An 18,063-nucleotide genomic window follows, 5' to 3' on the forward strand; every position below is an offset into this window, starting at 1 on the left:
GAAGATGCTCCACTCAGTCCCAGCCTGGAGCTGTTGCAGCATCTGGTCATGTTTCTTTGACCAGCAGAAGTGGTTCCGTATAACGGAGTAAGTCCATGCTCACTTAGGAATGAGCACAAAGGTGGATCCCATTCTCGATTATCAACCTAGGTTCTGTGTGACCTGGAAGTTCTGTAGAGATGAATGTGTCCTCCCAGAAGTTCCTGTCGCTGGCTTATAACTAGAAGTGATATATTGTTCTTCTTGAGCCAGGATTCTATACTCTCTATAACTGAGCCAGAGAAGAGCTTCATCATTATAGAAAATGTTGTCCGAATGCATGTCTATCTGAGCATCATATAGTTTACATCTAGAAAAAAAAGTCCAAACTAGATATTTGGCCAAACTGTTGAAATTTTTCAAAAGTTTAACCTTTACAATCTTATACAACATCATTATTACTTCTTTTCTGCCTTTTAATTAAGCAATACGTTTTTCTGACTATGAATGAAATGAAGTCAGATGGAAGCTTTTACAGAATATCTTGGCAGAGTATATATTGTTAGAATAAAAATTTTGGTTTGCATTTTTTAAATCATTTCAAATGACGCACTTTATTCGAAAAGACTTACCAATTTGTTAACATAAACACGCTACATCTTAGAAGCAGATATACAAGCTTGCCAGCAAAATGAGCAAAATTAATTTTCTTTATAACCAAATGGCAACATCTGACTTTACATCCTGGAATTCATTGTAGGTAAATGAACGTGATCGTCTTCTAAGATTTGTTGGTCTCTGAGGTCTTCCTTCTATCAAGTCTAAATAGATGTCAGATTTCAGAAAACGTGTGTAACTGTCTTGTTCCATGAGCTGATACACTCTGCTTTGTGCAGTATCAAAACTGTGGAGGGTGGGTTGGGTGATGCTCCTGGTGATTATTTCTTTGGTGTGAAAATCAAGGTTAACCTGGATAATAATAACAATAATAAAAGTGTAATTATCATCAATCTACTTAAGTAAACACCTTTGAGAAACAGAAGTAAAGGACTAACTCCACGTTGGAGGGGGCATAGGGCACTTGGATGCTTGGTGCTTTTCCTGTTGTGGGTCTAGGGATCCAGTGATTCACTCTGGGCTGGCATTTTACCTGGCTCTTCTCTCCCTGTGCACCCGGTCCTTATCAGTCTCTGCCAGTGAAGGATCATGGAACAATGTAATGTTAGGTGTCCTAGGGACCATTAGATTCAACTCATTTTCAAAGTGGAAACTAAACTTTGTAGAAATTCAGTTATTTTGAGTGAGGGCAAGCAGTGTGTTTGGGGTATATTTGGGATTTCAATGTGAGGCTTTTGCTATATCCCAGTGCTCTTTTCATTATATTATGATGTTTTCCTACAAGCAAACGTGTGCTGAAAATGCCTATATGCGTAATACGTGTGTGTGTGTATATATATATAAAGATATAAAATCCTTTTTATCAAAACATTGATGATATATTCGGTTTTGATGGTGCTAAGTTTTCAGTTTTCAGGTAGGTTTCTTCCTTTTCCTTTGTGGGTAACACCACGCTGCCTTTGTTTACTTGTGTGTAAGGGGAAGACAGGATAATACATTGAAACACAAAACAGATTGAGACATACTGAAACAAGGAAAATAATTGTCATTTCATGTGCGACAATATCTACATAAACAATGCTACCTCGTGGACAACAACAATTTATAGTCAAACAGAACTCTTAACAGTGGCAGATTATCAGTTCTACACTTCAGTGAAAAGACTATTTATTGAGCTCGTACTAAAAATACAGAAACTCTAATTCATATTCAAGGATAGTGAGGTAATATTTGCTGGTTTAATAGCCATTTTAGCAATTGTTTCATACAGTTACCTCATACTGAGCTTGCAGTAAAAAAAAAAAAAATCACAATTGTTTTTTCACTTGAACCATTGCCAAATTAGGTTTTCCTCATCTTTCTATTATGAAATTTTCTTTTAGTCTATCTTAATGTGTAGGGATAATAATTACAGGGCAAATGAAACTTTGTACAGGTAGATGAGCTAACATTAAAATAGTACATAATATAAACTTCTTGATTTCTCTTACCTTCATCACGTATAAAAATCTTTAGTTTCTACAAGCAGTTACTTGTGCTAAGGTGATTAATATGATAAATGAATGAATCTAAATGTTGCAATTAATTGTATTCACTCTTAGTCTAGAATAAAATACCCTGAGGAGTAACTTCAGTTATACCTTTCCTTCCATAGCAATATCTTATAATGCATTCTGTTTGTAAATAGAAATCTATATACAGGCAGACCTCGGAGATATTGCGGGTTCCCTTCCAGACCACCTCAGTAAAGGGTATGTCACAATAAAGCGAGTCACTCAAATTTTTTGGCTTCCCAGTGCATAAAAATGTTACGTTTACATGATAATCCATTAAGTGTGTGATAGCTTTATGACTAAAAAAACAACGTACATTCCTTAATTAAAAAATACTTCATTGTGAAAAAAGGCTAACCATCATCTGAGCCTTCAGTGAGTCACAGTAGAAACATCAAAGATCACTGGTCACAGATCACCATAGCAAGGATAATAATAATGGAAAAAGTAAGAAATATTGTGAGAACTACCTAAATGTTACATAGAGAAATGAAGTGAGCCAATGCTGTTGGAAAAATGGCACCGATAGACTTGTTCAAGGCAGGGCTGTCACAAACCTTCAATTTGTAAAAAACAAAATACATGTGACATGCAATAAAGTGAAGGGCAATAACATGAGGCATGCTTGTAAATAACCACCGTTTTTGTTTCAACAAAATTCTGACCTTTCTGTTAGAATGTATGGCAGTACCGATTTGATGAAGACATATTCTCTCAAAAAGTTTTCAAACAGATGTAAATTTTTACAATCATCTTTACCTCTTGTGGAGCATCATTCTGTATAAATTTCTCATATATTGCTTTTGCTTTATGAATTATTTGTTGAGGGTCTTTGCTTTTCTTGAAATCTTCACAGGCTATCCAAAATTCAATGTTTTCCTCACTGAATTCAGTTTTAAGAAATCTGGTAAAAGTCTCCAGTCCATCTACCAAGGAAAGAAGTGATAGATTTTAACTAAGAAATATTGATGCTGAGAAAATATGCTACTTGATATTAAAGCACAACCGTGAATGTTAGCGGAAGAAGCGTCTTCCCTCTAATTCAGGGCAGTAGCGCACATCTTGCTCATGAGGAACCAAGTTAACAATTAGCTGAAATCTTCACAACTATGAAAGGTATGTACCTTTCTGTTGAAATGAGGCTGGTATCATACTTAGACCTGAGTAGCAGGGACCTTAAATCTGGATCTCACTTTGGGTCTCTCTCAGCTGTGCCTTTCCCTGGGGTGAGTGTGGTAGGGTTATTCTACAGAGCCAAAGAGCCCTTCCAGCTGGAGATCATCTCTCTAGACCTCTAGACCATGCTTCTTGGACTCAGGACCCTGAAATCCCCTGTAAAAGGCTTTGTGTTTCCAGGATTGGCACAGTCCTCTTCCCCAAATACATCCACCAAAGGCACCTATCTCAGTGGAATGCACAATCCAAGGCTTGAATGTGGACAGGACTTGAATTTGCACACTGGAGTGTCCACCCAAATGTGCAAAGAGGCTTCTCACAGTGTGGAACCAAACCATGGGTGGCAAGTGAAGGGAGGTGGGCTATGCTTATAGGGTAGAACTGGGAACAGTCTGAGAATTTTATATTCAAACATAATCTACCAAGTGTCACAATAGAAGGATAAAATGTCTTTTTTTTTTTTTTTTGCGGTACATGGGCCTCTCACTGTTGTGGCCTCTCCCGTTGCTTAGCACAGGCTCCAGAGGCGCAGGCTCAGCAGCCATGGCTCACGGGCCCAGCTGCTCTGTGGCATGTGGGATCTTCCCGGACCGGGGCACGAACCCGTGTCCCCCTGCATCGGCAGGCGGACTCTCAACCACTGCGCCACCAGTGAAGCCAAAAATGTCTATTTTTAACAGTGTGTTAGCCTGATCTAGAACTCTTAAGCATTTAGAAATATAGTATGGGGCCTCCATTTTTACTTTTTTCCTGAGCCCCATGAATGTTAGGGGCAGGTATCAAGTCTTATGGAAGACTGCCAGGGTTCAAGTTCTTGTTCAGCTAGTTACTTTGTGGTCCTGAGTGAATTACTTTTCCTTTCTGTGTCTCAGTTTCTCAATACTTAAAATTAAGATAATGATAAAACCGACCTGATAGAGCTGTTTAGAGAATTAAATGTGCCAAAATGTGCAGGATGCTTAAAACAGAAACTGGCATATATAGCAAGTACTCTATCTGGGTTTTGATGGGGGGTGGTGGTGATGGTTATGATGATGTTGATGACTATCATTTTTTTTAGGCTCAGTTAGGTGAAGTTTCATAGCTAAAACTGTGGCAGACTCAGGATTCAACACTAAGACAATCTGACTTTAATACTAGGGTTCTTTCAACTATTTATGATATTCTACTTTTTTGGCTAATAGGTTTTTTTTTTTTCATTTATTTTTGGTTGCGTTGGGTCTTTGTTGCCACGCTTGGGTTTCCTCTAGTTGCGCGAGTGGGGGCTACTGTTTGTTGCGGTGCGCAGGCTTCTCATTGTGGTGGCTTCTATTGTTGTGCAGCACCGGCTCTAGGCACGCGGGCTGCAGTAGTTGTGGCTCGAGGGCTCTAGAGCCCAGGCTCAGTAGTTGTAGCGCATGGACTTAGTTGCTCCGCGGCATGTGGGATCTTCCCGGACCAGGGCTCAAACCCATGTCCTCTGCATTGGCAGGCAGATTCTTAACCACTGTGCCACCAGGGAAGCCCCGGTATTTTAAAATAATTAAACTTCTTTGAGAAAGTAGTTGTAGGAAATAACAGAGACAGAGCCCATGTACCCTTTATCCAGTTTCCACCAATATAACATCTTGTAAAACTGTAGTAAAAATATCACAAATAGGATAATGATATTGATATAGTTAAGATACAGAATATTTCCATGATTACAAGGATATCTCATGTTGACTTTTTACTGCTATACTCACATTTTTCCCACACCCAACCCCTCCTTAAATGTTAGGAACAAATAGTCTGTTCTCCATTGCTGTAATTTGGTCAATTCAAGAATATGATATAAGTGGAATCATGTAGTATATATTGTTTGGGGTGGATTTTTTCATCTACCATGATTCATTGGAGATTCATCAGTGTATCAGTAACTTGTTCCTTTTCATTGCCTTGTTGTATTCCATGGTATGGATTTGTTTAACCATTCCCGTTGAAGGTTTTGGGGGGCTATTATCAATAAGGATGCTATAAACATATAAGTATAGACTTTTTTGTGTGTGTAGACGTAAGTTTTCATTTCTGTGAGATAAGAGAAGTGAAGCTGTTCAGTCATATGGTATTTGAAATAGAGAAGAGAGCATTATAGAAGCATTGAGAAAAGGTAAAAATGTTCCTTCTAGATTTTTTTAGATAAATTTTCTCAGGAACTTCCCTGGTGGTCCAGTGGTTAAGACTCTGTGCTCCTAATGCAGGGGGCACATGTTCGACCCCTGGTCGGGGAACTAAGATCTCACATGATGCACAGCACCGCCAATAAATAAATAAATAAATAAATAGATAGATAGATAGATAAATAAATAATCAATCTCAGAGAAATTCACATTTGAGTTGGATACAAACGATTTTTAGCCATCTTTCTTTAGATTTGTTGTCTACTCATAGTTATGACCCATTTCTCTTTCTGCTATCACAGGTGAGTTATTACATGAGGAAATTTCATGAGTCCTGTCTGGATTTCTCACCTGGCTGCATTTGATAATAATGATCCCCTCCTTTTTGAAATATTCTTCTTCCTAGGATTCTAGGACACCATACCTCCTAATTTATACCATCCAATTACTTTAAGCCTGGCTTAACGTCTTCTGTTCCCTGGTTAAATGTGATGTTCACTGGGGTTCTGTTCTTTACATTCTTCTCCTTTTCTCGCCTCTTCTACCTCCCTTTTCTTTCTCTATCCTCCTGTATCCTCGTCTTCTAACATTTTTTCTGAAACGCTCTTCCCCCTTACTTCCCTCTGTACTTTATGCATACTGCTGGCACCTACAGGCAAAATAGGGCATTACAAACAATCTTGCAAAACAATAAAGTTTCTCTGAGTTAAATTTTGATCTAATTAAAAGATTTTAATCTCATTACAAGAAGTCATTAGAAGAAAATTTTTCTCTTCACCTCAGATGTTCCTCCAGCTACTGATCTATATCTTTCTCCTTACAAAGTCTTTTGAGTAAGCTTTCTGCAGTTGGTCTCTTAATGCCCTCCACTCATTTACCTCCCCATACACTAAAATGTGGTTTCTACTCAACGCTTGACTTAAATAATTTTTACCAAAATGACTTACTGTTATATTCCATGGAAAAAAATTTTTTCCAATCCATATATTACTTCATCTCTCTATGACAGCAGGCGAAGATGAGATATGTCTGTAATTCTTTTCTATGGCACATACACTCTTGAGTTTCTTCTTATATCTCTGACTACTGCTTTTCTAAATACTTCTCAGTTTATCCTTCTTCCTTCTTCCCTTTAATTCCAATTCCAGGGCAATCACTTCAACACTTTAACACAATGAATATGCTGATGATTTTCAGAAATGATCTCTGGCTCAGATCTCTTTCCTGAGCTCCAAGCTCATATCACCCAACATTTCATAAATATCTCCATTGAATTTCCCAACAAAATAATCACATCACAGCTGAATTCAATATCTTCTCCCAAAAGCTTCCCAGAATGTTTCCCACGCAATGACACCATCCACTCAACAACTTAACCCACAACCCTGGCATCCTTAGGGATCCCCAATTTTCTTCTCAACTCAATTGATAATCAAATCTTCTCAACTTTATCTCCTTTATGTATTATGCATCTGTCTTTTTATTTTTATTCAATCTGGAATTACCCTTATTCAGACCAGGATCATATTTTACATAGATTATTATAAAAACCTTCTAAATGGTGACTCTGATTCCAGGCTTCCCTTGCTTCCTTCCCCTGCTAAACTACCCCCACCCCCACTTTCCAAGTTTATTATTCACATTCTAGTCAGTAATATCTTTCTAGAGTACAAATTTAATTATGTTTCTTCACTGTTGAAAATTTTCCAACAATGCCCTTAATCTCTTTCCACTCTCTTTCTCACACTCTAAGCTCCAAGCACAGTGAAATAACTTAGAGTTCCATTCATGTGCCATGCTCCCACATCTCTTTAGCTTCTATTAGAAACATTTTCTCTTCCTCCTCCAATGTTATCAATCTAATTTCATCAGGCTAATCTGTATCACCCATTGAAGTTTAAATTAGAGATCACTTTATCTGGAAAGATTTCACTGATCTCTCAAGAATAAGTTGGGTATCCTTCATATATGACTTCCTACACTGGGGAACATTTAAACTATTGTGCTGCAGTTGCTTCCTTATTTTTGTTTCTCATGCTATATTGTGAGATTCATGAGATGAAGGCCCTTGTCTAATTTGCCACAAAAATCCCCAGCATGAAGAAATCACTCAATATTTACTTACTGAAAGAAATAAGTAATAATTGAACACATGAGAAAAAGTACAAATTTTCATTAAAAATACAAAAGTTCTAGCGAAAAAATCTTGTTGAGGAGGCAGAGATGAGTTTGGGGACCATGATATGTTTGGAATTTGTGGGTCAGGGTACAGAGGGAAAAAAAAAAAGGAGAAAGAAACATGCAGAGGGTGCCTGGAAGTCTACATGCAGGTTGCCTGTAGATCCTTGGCTGAGGGTCAGGCTGTACACGGGCAGGGCAAACTCTGTGAAGCCCAGAAGAGTATAGCTGTGGTGGTGCTAAGGGGTAAATGGAGATCAGGGAGTTTGCATGGGTCTGGGAGACTTTGGCTTTCTGGCCCAGCTATAGTGGAGATACCCAAGAAAGGCTATATTTTTGGTATAAATAATACAGGCAAGGTCTTTGTCCTCAAACTAAGATAAATTGGAAAGAGATTGGTTTTAAATATCAAACTGATCAGAAAGAATCAAAAGGATCCACCCGTGATTTAACTGACTGCCAGAAAAATAATCTAACGCTGTTTAAAGGAAGACAGCATAATCTAGACTCCTATATCTTCCTCCTTGCACACATACAATAAAAATTTATTAGGCATGCAAGAAATGTCTAATGTGACCCATTATCAACAACAAAAGCGGTCAATAGAAACAGACCACAAGATATCTGAAATGTTGGAAATAGCACACAGGATGTTATAAAAGCTATTATTTATATGTTGAAGAATGAAAAGGTTAAAAAAGACATAAGGAGTGACTAGATGCAAAAAGTCAGAACAGAAGTTGAAACTATAGAAAACAATCAAATGGAAATTCTAGAACTAAAATGGAAAATACCTGAAGCAAAAAAAATTCATTGGATCAGCATGACAGCAGATTAACAACTGCCTAAGAAAAGATGAGTAGACTAGAAGACGGGAAGATAGAAATTATTTAATTTAGGATAGTAGAGGACTTCCCTGGTGGCACAGTAGTTAAGAATCTGCCTGCCAATGCAGGGGACATGGGTTTGAGCTCTGGTCTGGGAAGATCCCAAATGCCACAGAGCAACTAAACCCATGTGCCACAACTACTGAACCTGCGCTCTAGAGCCCACAAGCCACAAATACTGAGCCCACCGTGTGCCACATTTACTGAAGCCCGTGTGCCTAGAGCCTATGCTTGGCAACAGGAGAAGCCACCACAATGAGAAGCCCGCACACTGCAACAAAGAGTAGCCCCCACTCACCACAACTAGAGAAATCCTGCACGCAGCAATGAAGACATAACACAGCCAAAATTTTTTTTTAATTAAAAAAAAAAGGATAGCAGGAAATGAGGGGGAAAATTTCACAGTTATACTTCCAGATTTTAATTCTGTTCACTCATACATTTATAGAACAAATAGAATGTCAATCAGAATATGTAAAACTTGAATATTCTCAACTAAACCGACCTAATTGAAAATTATATGACATTCTACCAAATACATCTTTTCAAGTGCACAAGCAATATTATCCAAGATGGACCACATGCTAGGATGTAAAATGAATAAAAATAAATGTCAAAAGATTGAAGTCTTACACAGTATGTCCTTTGCCCATAAGGGTTTTAATCAAAAATCAGCTAGTCATTTTCACAATGTTGATTCTCCCAATCCAAGAACATGGTCTCCATCTGTTTGTATCTTTAATTTCTTTTATCAGTATCTTATACTTTTCTGCATACAGGTCTTTCGTCTCCTTAGGTAGGTTTATTCCTAGATATTTTTTCTTTTTGTTGCAATGGTAAATGGGAGTGATTCCTTAATTTGTCTTTCAGATTTTTCATCATTAGTGTATAGGAATGCAAGAGATTTCTGTGCATTAATTTTGTATCCTGCTACTTTACCAAATTAATTGCTTAGCTCTACTAGTTTTCTGGTAGTGTCTTTAGGATTCTCTATGTATAGTATCATGTCATCTGCAAACAGTGACAGCTTTACTTCTTCTTTTCCAATTTGGATTCCTTTTTTTTTTTATTAGTTTCTGCTTTATAACAAAGTGAATCAGTCATACATATACATCTGTTCCCACATCCCTTCCCTCATGCATCTCCCTCCCTCCCACCCTCCCCATCCCACCCCTCCAGGGGGTCACAAAGCACCGAGCTGATCTCCCTGTGCTCTGCGGCTGCTTCCCACTATCTATCTACCTTACGTTTGGTAGTGTATATATGTCCATGCCTCTCTTTTGCTTTGTCACAGCTTACCCTTCCCACTCCCCATATCCACAAGTCCATTCTCAAGTAGGTCTGTGTCTTTATTCCCGTTTTACCCCTAGGTTCTTCATGACATTTTTTTTTTAATTCCGTATATATGTGTTAGCATACGGTATTTGTCTTTCTCTTTCTGACTTACTTCACTCTGTATGACAGACTCTAGGTCTATCCACCTCATTACAAATAGCTCAGTTTCGTTTCTTTTTATGGCTGAGTAATATTCCACTGTATATATGTGCCACATCTTCTTTATCCATTCATCCGATGATGGACACTTAGGTTGTTTCCAGCTCCGGGCTATTGTGAATAGAGCTGCAATGAACATTTTGGTACATGTCTCTTTTTGAATTATGGTTTTCTCAGGGTATATGCCTAGTAGTGGGATTGCTGGGTCATATGGTAGTTCTATTTTTAGTTTTTTAAGGAACCTCCATACTGTCCTCCATAGTGGCTGTACCAATTCACGTTCCCACCAGCAGTGCAAGAGTGTTCCCTTTTCTCCACACCCTCTCCAGCATTTATTGTTTCCAGATTTCTTGATGATGGCCATTCTGACTGGTGTGAGATGATATCTCATTGTAGTTTTGATTTGCATTTCTCTAATGATTAATGATGTGGAGCATTCTTTCATGTGTTTGTTGGCAGTCTGTATATCTTCTTTGGAGAAATGCCTATTTAAGTCTTCTGCCCATTTTTGGATTGGGTTGTTTGGTTTTTTGCTATTGAGCTACATGAGCTGTTTATAAATTTTGGAGATTAATGCTTTGTCAGTTGCTTCATTTGCAAATATTTTCTCCCATTCTGAGGGTTGTCTTTTGGTCTTGTTTATGGTTTCCTTTGCTGTGCAAAAGCTTTGAAGTTTCATTAGGTCCCATTTGTTTATCTTTGTTTTTATTTCCATTTCTCTAGGAGGTGGGTCCAAAAGGATCTTGCTGTGATTTATGTCATAGAGTGTTCTGCCTATGTTTTCCTCCAAGAGTTTGATAGTTTCTGGCCTTACATTTAAGTCTTTAATCCATTTTGAGCTTATTTTTGTGTATGGTGTTAGGGAATGACCTAATCTCATACTTTTACATGTCCCTGTCCAGTTTTCCCAGCACCACTTATTGAAGAGGCTGTCCTTTCTCCACTGTCCATTCCTGCCTCCTTTATCAGAGATAAGTTGACCATATGTGCGTGGGTTTATCTCTGGGCTTTCCATCCTGTTCCATTGATCTATATTTCTGTTTTTGTGCCAGTACCATCCTGTCTTGATTACTGTAGCTTTGTAGTATAGTCTGAAGTCAGGGAGCCTGATTCCTCCAGCTCCATTTTTCGTTCTCAAGATTGCTTTGGCTATTCGGGGTCTTTTGTTTTTCCAAACAAATTTTGAAATTTTTTGTTCTAGTTCAGTGAAAAATGCCAGTGGTAGTTTGATAGGAATTGCATTGAATCCGTAGATTGCTTTGGGTAGTAGAGTCATTTTCACAATATTGATTCTTCCAATCCAGGAGCATGGTATATCTGTCCATCTATTTGTATCATCTTTAATTTCTTTCATTAGTGTCTTATAGTTTTCTGCATACAGGTCTTTTGTCTCCTTAGGTAGGTTTATTCCTAGATATTTTATTCTTTTTGTTGCAGTGGTAAATGGGAGTGTTTTCTTGATTTCATTTTCAGATTTTTCATCATTAGTGTACAGGAATGCCAGAGATTTCTGTGCATTAATTTTGTATCCTGCTACTTTACCAAATTCATTGATTAGCTCTCGTAGTTTTCTGGTTGCATCTTTAGGATTCTCTATGTATAGTATCACGTCCTCTGCAAACAGTGACAGCTTTACTTCTTCTTTTCCAATTTGGATTCCTTTTATTTCCTTTTCTTCTCTGATTGCTGTGGCTAAAACTTCCAAAACTATGTTAAATAAGAGTGGTGAGAGTGGACAACCTTGTCTTGTTCCTGATCTTAGAGGAAGTGGTTTCACTTTTTCACCATTGAGAACGATGCTGGCTGTGAGTTTGTCATATATGGCCTTTATTATGTTGAGATAAATTCCCTCTCTGCCTATTTTCTGGAGGGTTTTTATCATAAATCAGTGTTGAATTTTTTCAAAAGCTTTCTCTGCATCTATTGCGATGATCATATGGTTTTTATCCTTCAATTTGTTAATATGGTGCCTCACACTGATTTGCGTATATTGAAGAATCCTTGCATTCCTGGGATAAACCCCACTTAATCATGGTGTATGATCCTTTTAATGTGCTGTTGGATTCTGTTTGCTAGTATTTTGTTGAGGATTTTTACATCTATGTCCATCAGTGATATTGGCCTGTAGTTTTCTTTCTTTGTGACATATTTGTCTGGTTTTGGTATCAGGGTGATGGTGGCCTCATAGAATGAGTTTGGGAGTGTTCCTCCCTCTGCTGTATCTTGGAAGAGTTTGAGAAGGATAGGTGTTAGCTTTTCTCTAAGTGTTTGATACAATTTGCCTGTGAAGCCATGTGGTCCTGGGCTTTTGTTTGTTGGAAGATTTTTAATCACAGCCTCAATTTCAGTGTTTGTGACTGGTCAGTTTATATTTTCTATTTCTTCCTCGTTAGTCTTAGAAGGTTGTGTTTTCTAAGAATTTTTCCATTTTTTCCAGGTTGTCCATTTTATTATCATATAGTTGCTTGTAATAATCTCTCATGATCCTTTGTATTTCTGCAGTGTCAGTTGTTACTTCTCCTTTTTCATTTCTAATTCTATTGATTTGAGTCTTGTCCCTTTTTTTCTTGATTTGTCTGGCTAATGGTTTATCAATTTTGTTTATCTTCTCAAAGAACCAGCTTTTAGTTTTATTGATCTTTGTTATTGTTTCCTTCATTTCTTTTTCATGTATTTCTGATCTGATCTTTATGATATCTTTCCTTCTCCTAACATTGGGGGTTTTTTTGTTTTTCTTTGTCTGATTGCTTTAGGTGTAAGGTTAGGTTGGTTATTTGAGATGTTTCTTGTTTCTTGAGGTAAGATTGTACTGCTATAAACTTCCCTCTTAGAACTGCTTTTGCTGCATCCCACAGGTTTTGATTTCCTCCTTGATTTCTTCAGTGATCTCATGGTTATTAAGTAGTGTATTGTTTAGCCTCCATGTATTTGTATTTTTTTACAGATTTTTTCCTGTAATTGATATCTAGTCTCATAGCATTGTGGTCAGAAAACATACTTGATATGATTTCAATTTTCTTAAATTTACCAAGGCTTGATTTGTGCCCCAAGATATGAACTATACTACCCAAAGCAATATACAGATTCAATGCAATCCCTATCAAACTACCAATGGCATTTTTCACAGAACTAGAACAAAAAATTGCACAGTTTCTATGGAAACACAAAAGACCCTGAATAGCCAAAGTAATCTTGAGAAAGAAAAATGGAGCTGGAGGAATCAGGCTCCCGGACTTCAGATGATACTACAAAGCTACAGTCATCGAGACAGTATGGTACTGGCACAAAAATAGAAATATAGATCAATGGAACAGGATAGAAAGCCCAGAGACAAACCCACGCACATATGGTCACCTTATCTTTGATAAAGGAGGCAAGAGTATACAATGGAGAAAAGAAAGCCTCTTCAATAAGTGATGCTGGGAAAACTGGACACCTACATGTAAAAGAATGAAATTAGAACACTTCCTAACACCATACACAAAAATAAACTCAAAATGGCTTAAAGACCTAAATGTAAGGCCAGACACTATAAAATTCTTAGAGGAAAACATAGGCAGAACACTCTGTGACATAAATCACAGCAAGATCCTTTTTGCCCAATGGAAATAAAAACAAAAATAAACAAATGGGACCTAATGAAACTTAAAAGGTTCTCACAGCAAAGGAAGCCATAAACAAGATGAAAAGACAACCCTCAGAATGGGAGAAAATATTTGCAAATGAAGCAACTGACAAAGGATTAATCTCCAAAATATACAAGCAGCTCATTCAGCTGAATATCAAAAAACAAACAACCCAATCTAATAATGGACAAAAGACCTAAATAGACATTTCTCCAAAGAAGATATACAGGTAGATAAGAAACACATGAAAGAATGCTCAACATCACTAATCATTAGAGTAATGCAAATCAAAACTACAATGAGGTATCACCTCACACCAGTCAGAATGGCCATCATCAAAAAATCTACAAACAATAAATGCTGGAGAGGGTGTGGAGAAAAGGGAACCCTCTTGCATTGTTGGTGGGAATGTAAATTGATAAAGCCACTATGGAGAACAATATGGGGGTTCCTTAAAAAACTAAAAATAGAGCTAACATATGACCCAGCAATCCCACTTCTGGGGATATACCCTGAGAAAAACATAATTCAAAAAGAGACAGGTACCACAATGTTCATTGCAGCTCTGTTTACAAGAGCCAGGATATGGAAGTAACCTGAGTCCATCGACAGATTAATGGATAAAGAAGATGTGGCACATATATACAGTGGACTATTACTCAGCCATATAAGGAAACGAAATTGAGTTATTTGTAGTGAGGTGGATGGACCTAGAGTCTGTCTTACAGAGTGAAGTAAGTCAGAAAAACAAATACCGTATGCTAATACAAATATATGGAATCTAAAAAAAAAGGTTCTGAAGAACCTAGGGGCAGGACATGAATAAAGACACAGACATAGAGAATGGACTTGAGGACACGGGGAGGTGGAAGGGTAAGCTGGGACAAAGTGAGAGAATGGCATGGACTTATATATACTACCAAATGTAAAATAGCTAGTCGGAAGCAGCTGCATAGCACAGGGAGGTCAGCTCCGTGCTTTGTGACCATCTAGAGGGGTGGGATAGGGTGGGTGGGAGGGAGATGCAAGAGGGAGGAGATATAGGGATATATGTATATGCATAGCTGATTCACTTTGTTCTAAAGCAGAAACTAACACACCATTGTAAAGCAATTATACTCCAATAAAGGTGTTAAAAAAAATCAACTAGTAACATAGCTTTAAAGGCCCCCAAATATTTGGAAATAAAACAACACATATAAATAATTTATTGATCAAAGAAGGAATCAAAGGAGAAATTAGAAAATATTTACAATTGAATTATAATAAAAATACAGCACATCAAATTTTGTAGGATGCAGTTTAAACCGCATTTAGAGGGAAATTTACCCCATGAAATGCTATACTAGTAAAAAATAAAATCCAAGTTTGTATTTTAAGAAGCTTTAAAAACAAGATAAAATTAAAGCCACAGTAAGTTGAAGGAAAAAAAATTATAAAAGAAGTCCATGTAAAAGAAAACAAACCATAGAGAAAATTTACAAAGCCAAAAGTTGGTTCTTCGAAAACATTAATAAAATAGAACTCCTAGTGAGGCTGTTTCATAGTAGCAGGAAGCAAATCAGTGATATTTCCACAGATCTTAGACATATTACAAAGATAGTAAATATTATGAATGATTTTATGCCAATAAATATAATTTAAATAAAATGGGAAAATTGTTTATAGAAAGCCTACCCAAACTGACACTAAAGTGAAAAATCTGAAACTATTAACTTAATAGATTTTTATAATAAAAATACCACCCCCCCAAAAAAAACCCTTGGGCCCAGATTTGGTGAATTTCATCAAACGTTTAAGAAAAAAGTATTCTAAAATTATACAACTTACAGAAAACAGTGGAGGGATGAATAACTTCCTTCTCATTTTAAGAGGCTAGGATAACTCTAATACCAAAACCTGACAAATGTAACACCAACAGCACCCCCAGAAATAATGATTAAGAAAGGAAAAGGAAAAGAAAATTATAGACCAATGATCACAGATGTAAAGATTCTGAACAAAATATTAGAGACTTAAATTCAGGAATTTAAAGAGGGAGAAGCATACGTTCTAGCATTAAGGCAAAAAATTGTGAAGTAAATGATAGCTTTCTTTGGCTACTGAACTTATTTTCACTTATATTCATTTCTTCTATTCACTGTTCTCTAGAACTATTCCTCATGGTCCATGATTATTTGTAATATAATAAGTTCCATATAGAATGAAGCAAAGAGAATGAATATGGTAGAATTATGGTGATAACTAAGAGGGTTTGCATTTTTAACATGTTTAAAGGTTTTGAGGGCTAAGTGCTGTTCATACACATTACTACATTTAATACTACAACATATGTCTGGAATATGTCCTATATTCATTTTCGTAGCTGAGAAAACTGAGGTTCATATAAATTCAATTGTCCCAGATCTCACTTTTCAAACAAACAAATTGTAGAAGTATATCGTTCTCAAGAAGGCAGCACTTTCTGTCACAGGTAGAGTAACAGTCCTCCGAAGATGTCCATGCCCTAATCCTTAGAACCTGTGACTACATTACCTGACATGGAGCAAAAGCTTTGCTGATGTGATTAAGGTTAAGAACCTTGAGAGGGGCAAATTATCCTGGATTGTCCAGGTGGACCCAGTCTCATCACATGAGTGCTTAAAAGTGGAGGAGGAAGGCAGAGAAGTGGGTCCGGGGAAGGCAATGTGAGAAGCACTGTTGCTTCCCTTCAAGATGGAAGAAGATGGTCAAGAGCCAAAGAGTGTGGTGGCTTCCAGAGGGTGAGAGTGGCCTTAGTTTAGAGCCAGCAAGAGAATGGAGACCTTGGTCCAAAAGTGCAAAGAGCTGACTTCTGCCAGGAAACCAAATGGGTAGGGAAGGGATTCTCCCCAAGACCTTCCACAGAGGACAACAGCCTGCTGACACCTTGATTTTTTTTCCAGTGAGATCCATGCTACACTTCTGACCGACAGAACTGTAAGATAATATATTTGTGTTGTAAGTCCCTAAAGTTATCATAGTTTGTTACACAGTCACAGGAAACTACTATAGTTCTCCAATCATGTGTTACATACCACCATTTATTTCTCCTATATCTAGAACTTGTCCTGAAGTTCTGTTGTCCTGTTTGTCATATCCAGAACTTGTCCTGAAGTTCTGTTGTCCTGTTTGTCATGAAGCATTGTGTTTTCATTTTTGTTTTTAATGCTGAAAGCAACTGTTTGATTATATTAGAGATCCAGGAACTTAATGTAAGAAAACAACAGCCAGAAATGGCATAACCTACAGACATTCCCTAAGTGTTAGGTATGGGATCTCTCCAAACACTACCACGATAGAGGAGCCCTGTGGGCCTCTTCCACTCCCCTGCTCCTTCCGTTGGTGTTTTCATTGGGGTGAGGGGAGAGTCTGCCATTTCTTTTCCTTGGTAAATTGATCCTGAGCACCAGATGTTAGTGGTTAAACCTTAGCGAAGAAACTAGGAAGACAAGCAAAGGTCAGTCTCAACAAGAATTTGAGAAGGCATCATAGGACTGACATGCAACCCAGAACTTGTCCACAGTGATTAGATGCTGGTAAGATAATTCCTAGTCAAACACAGCTGTCTTAAGGAAGCCTTAGTTCTAAGCGCTTCCTGCTTAAGTCAACAAATTCTAGTCTCTGAGGAGAAGGAAGAATGATCAATGTGAGTGATATTGAACCACTCTTGTTCTTATTTCTCTAGCACAGTTAGTGTTTGATATTCAAGATTTATTTCTCACGCTGTGTAGTGTGCTTTGCTCAGAATGTAGCAGAAAAATATAAATGGATCATGATTCTTTGAAGCATTTTGATAGATAGAAATTTTCCCCAAATACCTAAAAATGTATATATTCTCAGAGTAAAGTTAATGATCTATCTCTGTTTTTATTATTTTTAAGCCAAAATAGCTATCAAAGTGAAAAACAGGGAGTCAGACAAGTGGGTTTTACCCTGACTTGTTAACCCACCAGCACTCTTAGGGATTACTGTTCCTTAGTGTGGCCTGTTTGACTTTCCTTTCCACAACTCTTTTATCCTCTGTAGCTCAGTACCTGAACTTGTAAAAAAGCAGTTGGAGTCATTACTATTGTCGAAGATTACATTCCTTTAATTTTTGAAAACTACGTCGCAGCAGCAACCTTTCAGACTTCAGGTAAAGCTGGAGCCCCAGGCTGATGACTTTAGAAAATAGGCTGAATAAGCATCATTTGGCTACTGATTGGCAACAGCTTGAAAACTTCTTCCTTTTCCATTTATGCGACTAGAAAGATCGTTTTGTTGCATAATCTCTGGTTTTACTTTTTGTCTTTTTTTTTCCCTTCTTCTTCGTCTGTAATGATCCCAGAAGGAAACAAGGAGACTAAGGCAAAACATGCCTTTCAACCCCTAAATCAAAATTGAAGTAGAATTT

The 18,063-nt window shown here is 37.4% G+C and overlaps 1 protein-coding gene across 1 annotated transcript in view; it reads right to left on the reverse strand.

The window, feature by feature from the left end:
• Nucleotides 1-509: 509 nt before the first annotated feature.
• RGS18 (regulator of G protein signaling 18) overlaps nt 510-18,063 on the reverse strand; it is a 28,450-nt gene continuing 10,896 nt past the window's right edge. The window contains exons 4-5 of the mRNA XM_081218827.1: nt 2,910-3,076; nt 510-948 (exon numbers count right to left, since the gene is read on the reverse strand). Coding sequence (XP_081074953.1) covers nt 691-948; nt 2,910-3,076 — 425 coding nt within the window. The 3' untranslated portion in view covers nt 510-690. The remainder of the gene's footprint in view (nt 949-2,909; nt 3,077-18,063) is intronic.

The sequence above is a fragment of the Mesoplodon bidens genome, assembly GCF_964165515.1.
Source record: "Mesoplodon bidens genome assembly, chromosome: 2".
Taxonomy (NCBI): Eukaryota; Metazoa; Chordata; class Mammalia; order Artiodactyla; family Ziphiidae; genus Mesoplodon; species Mesoplodon bidens.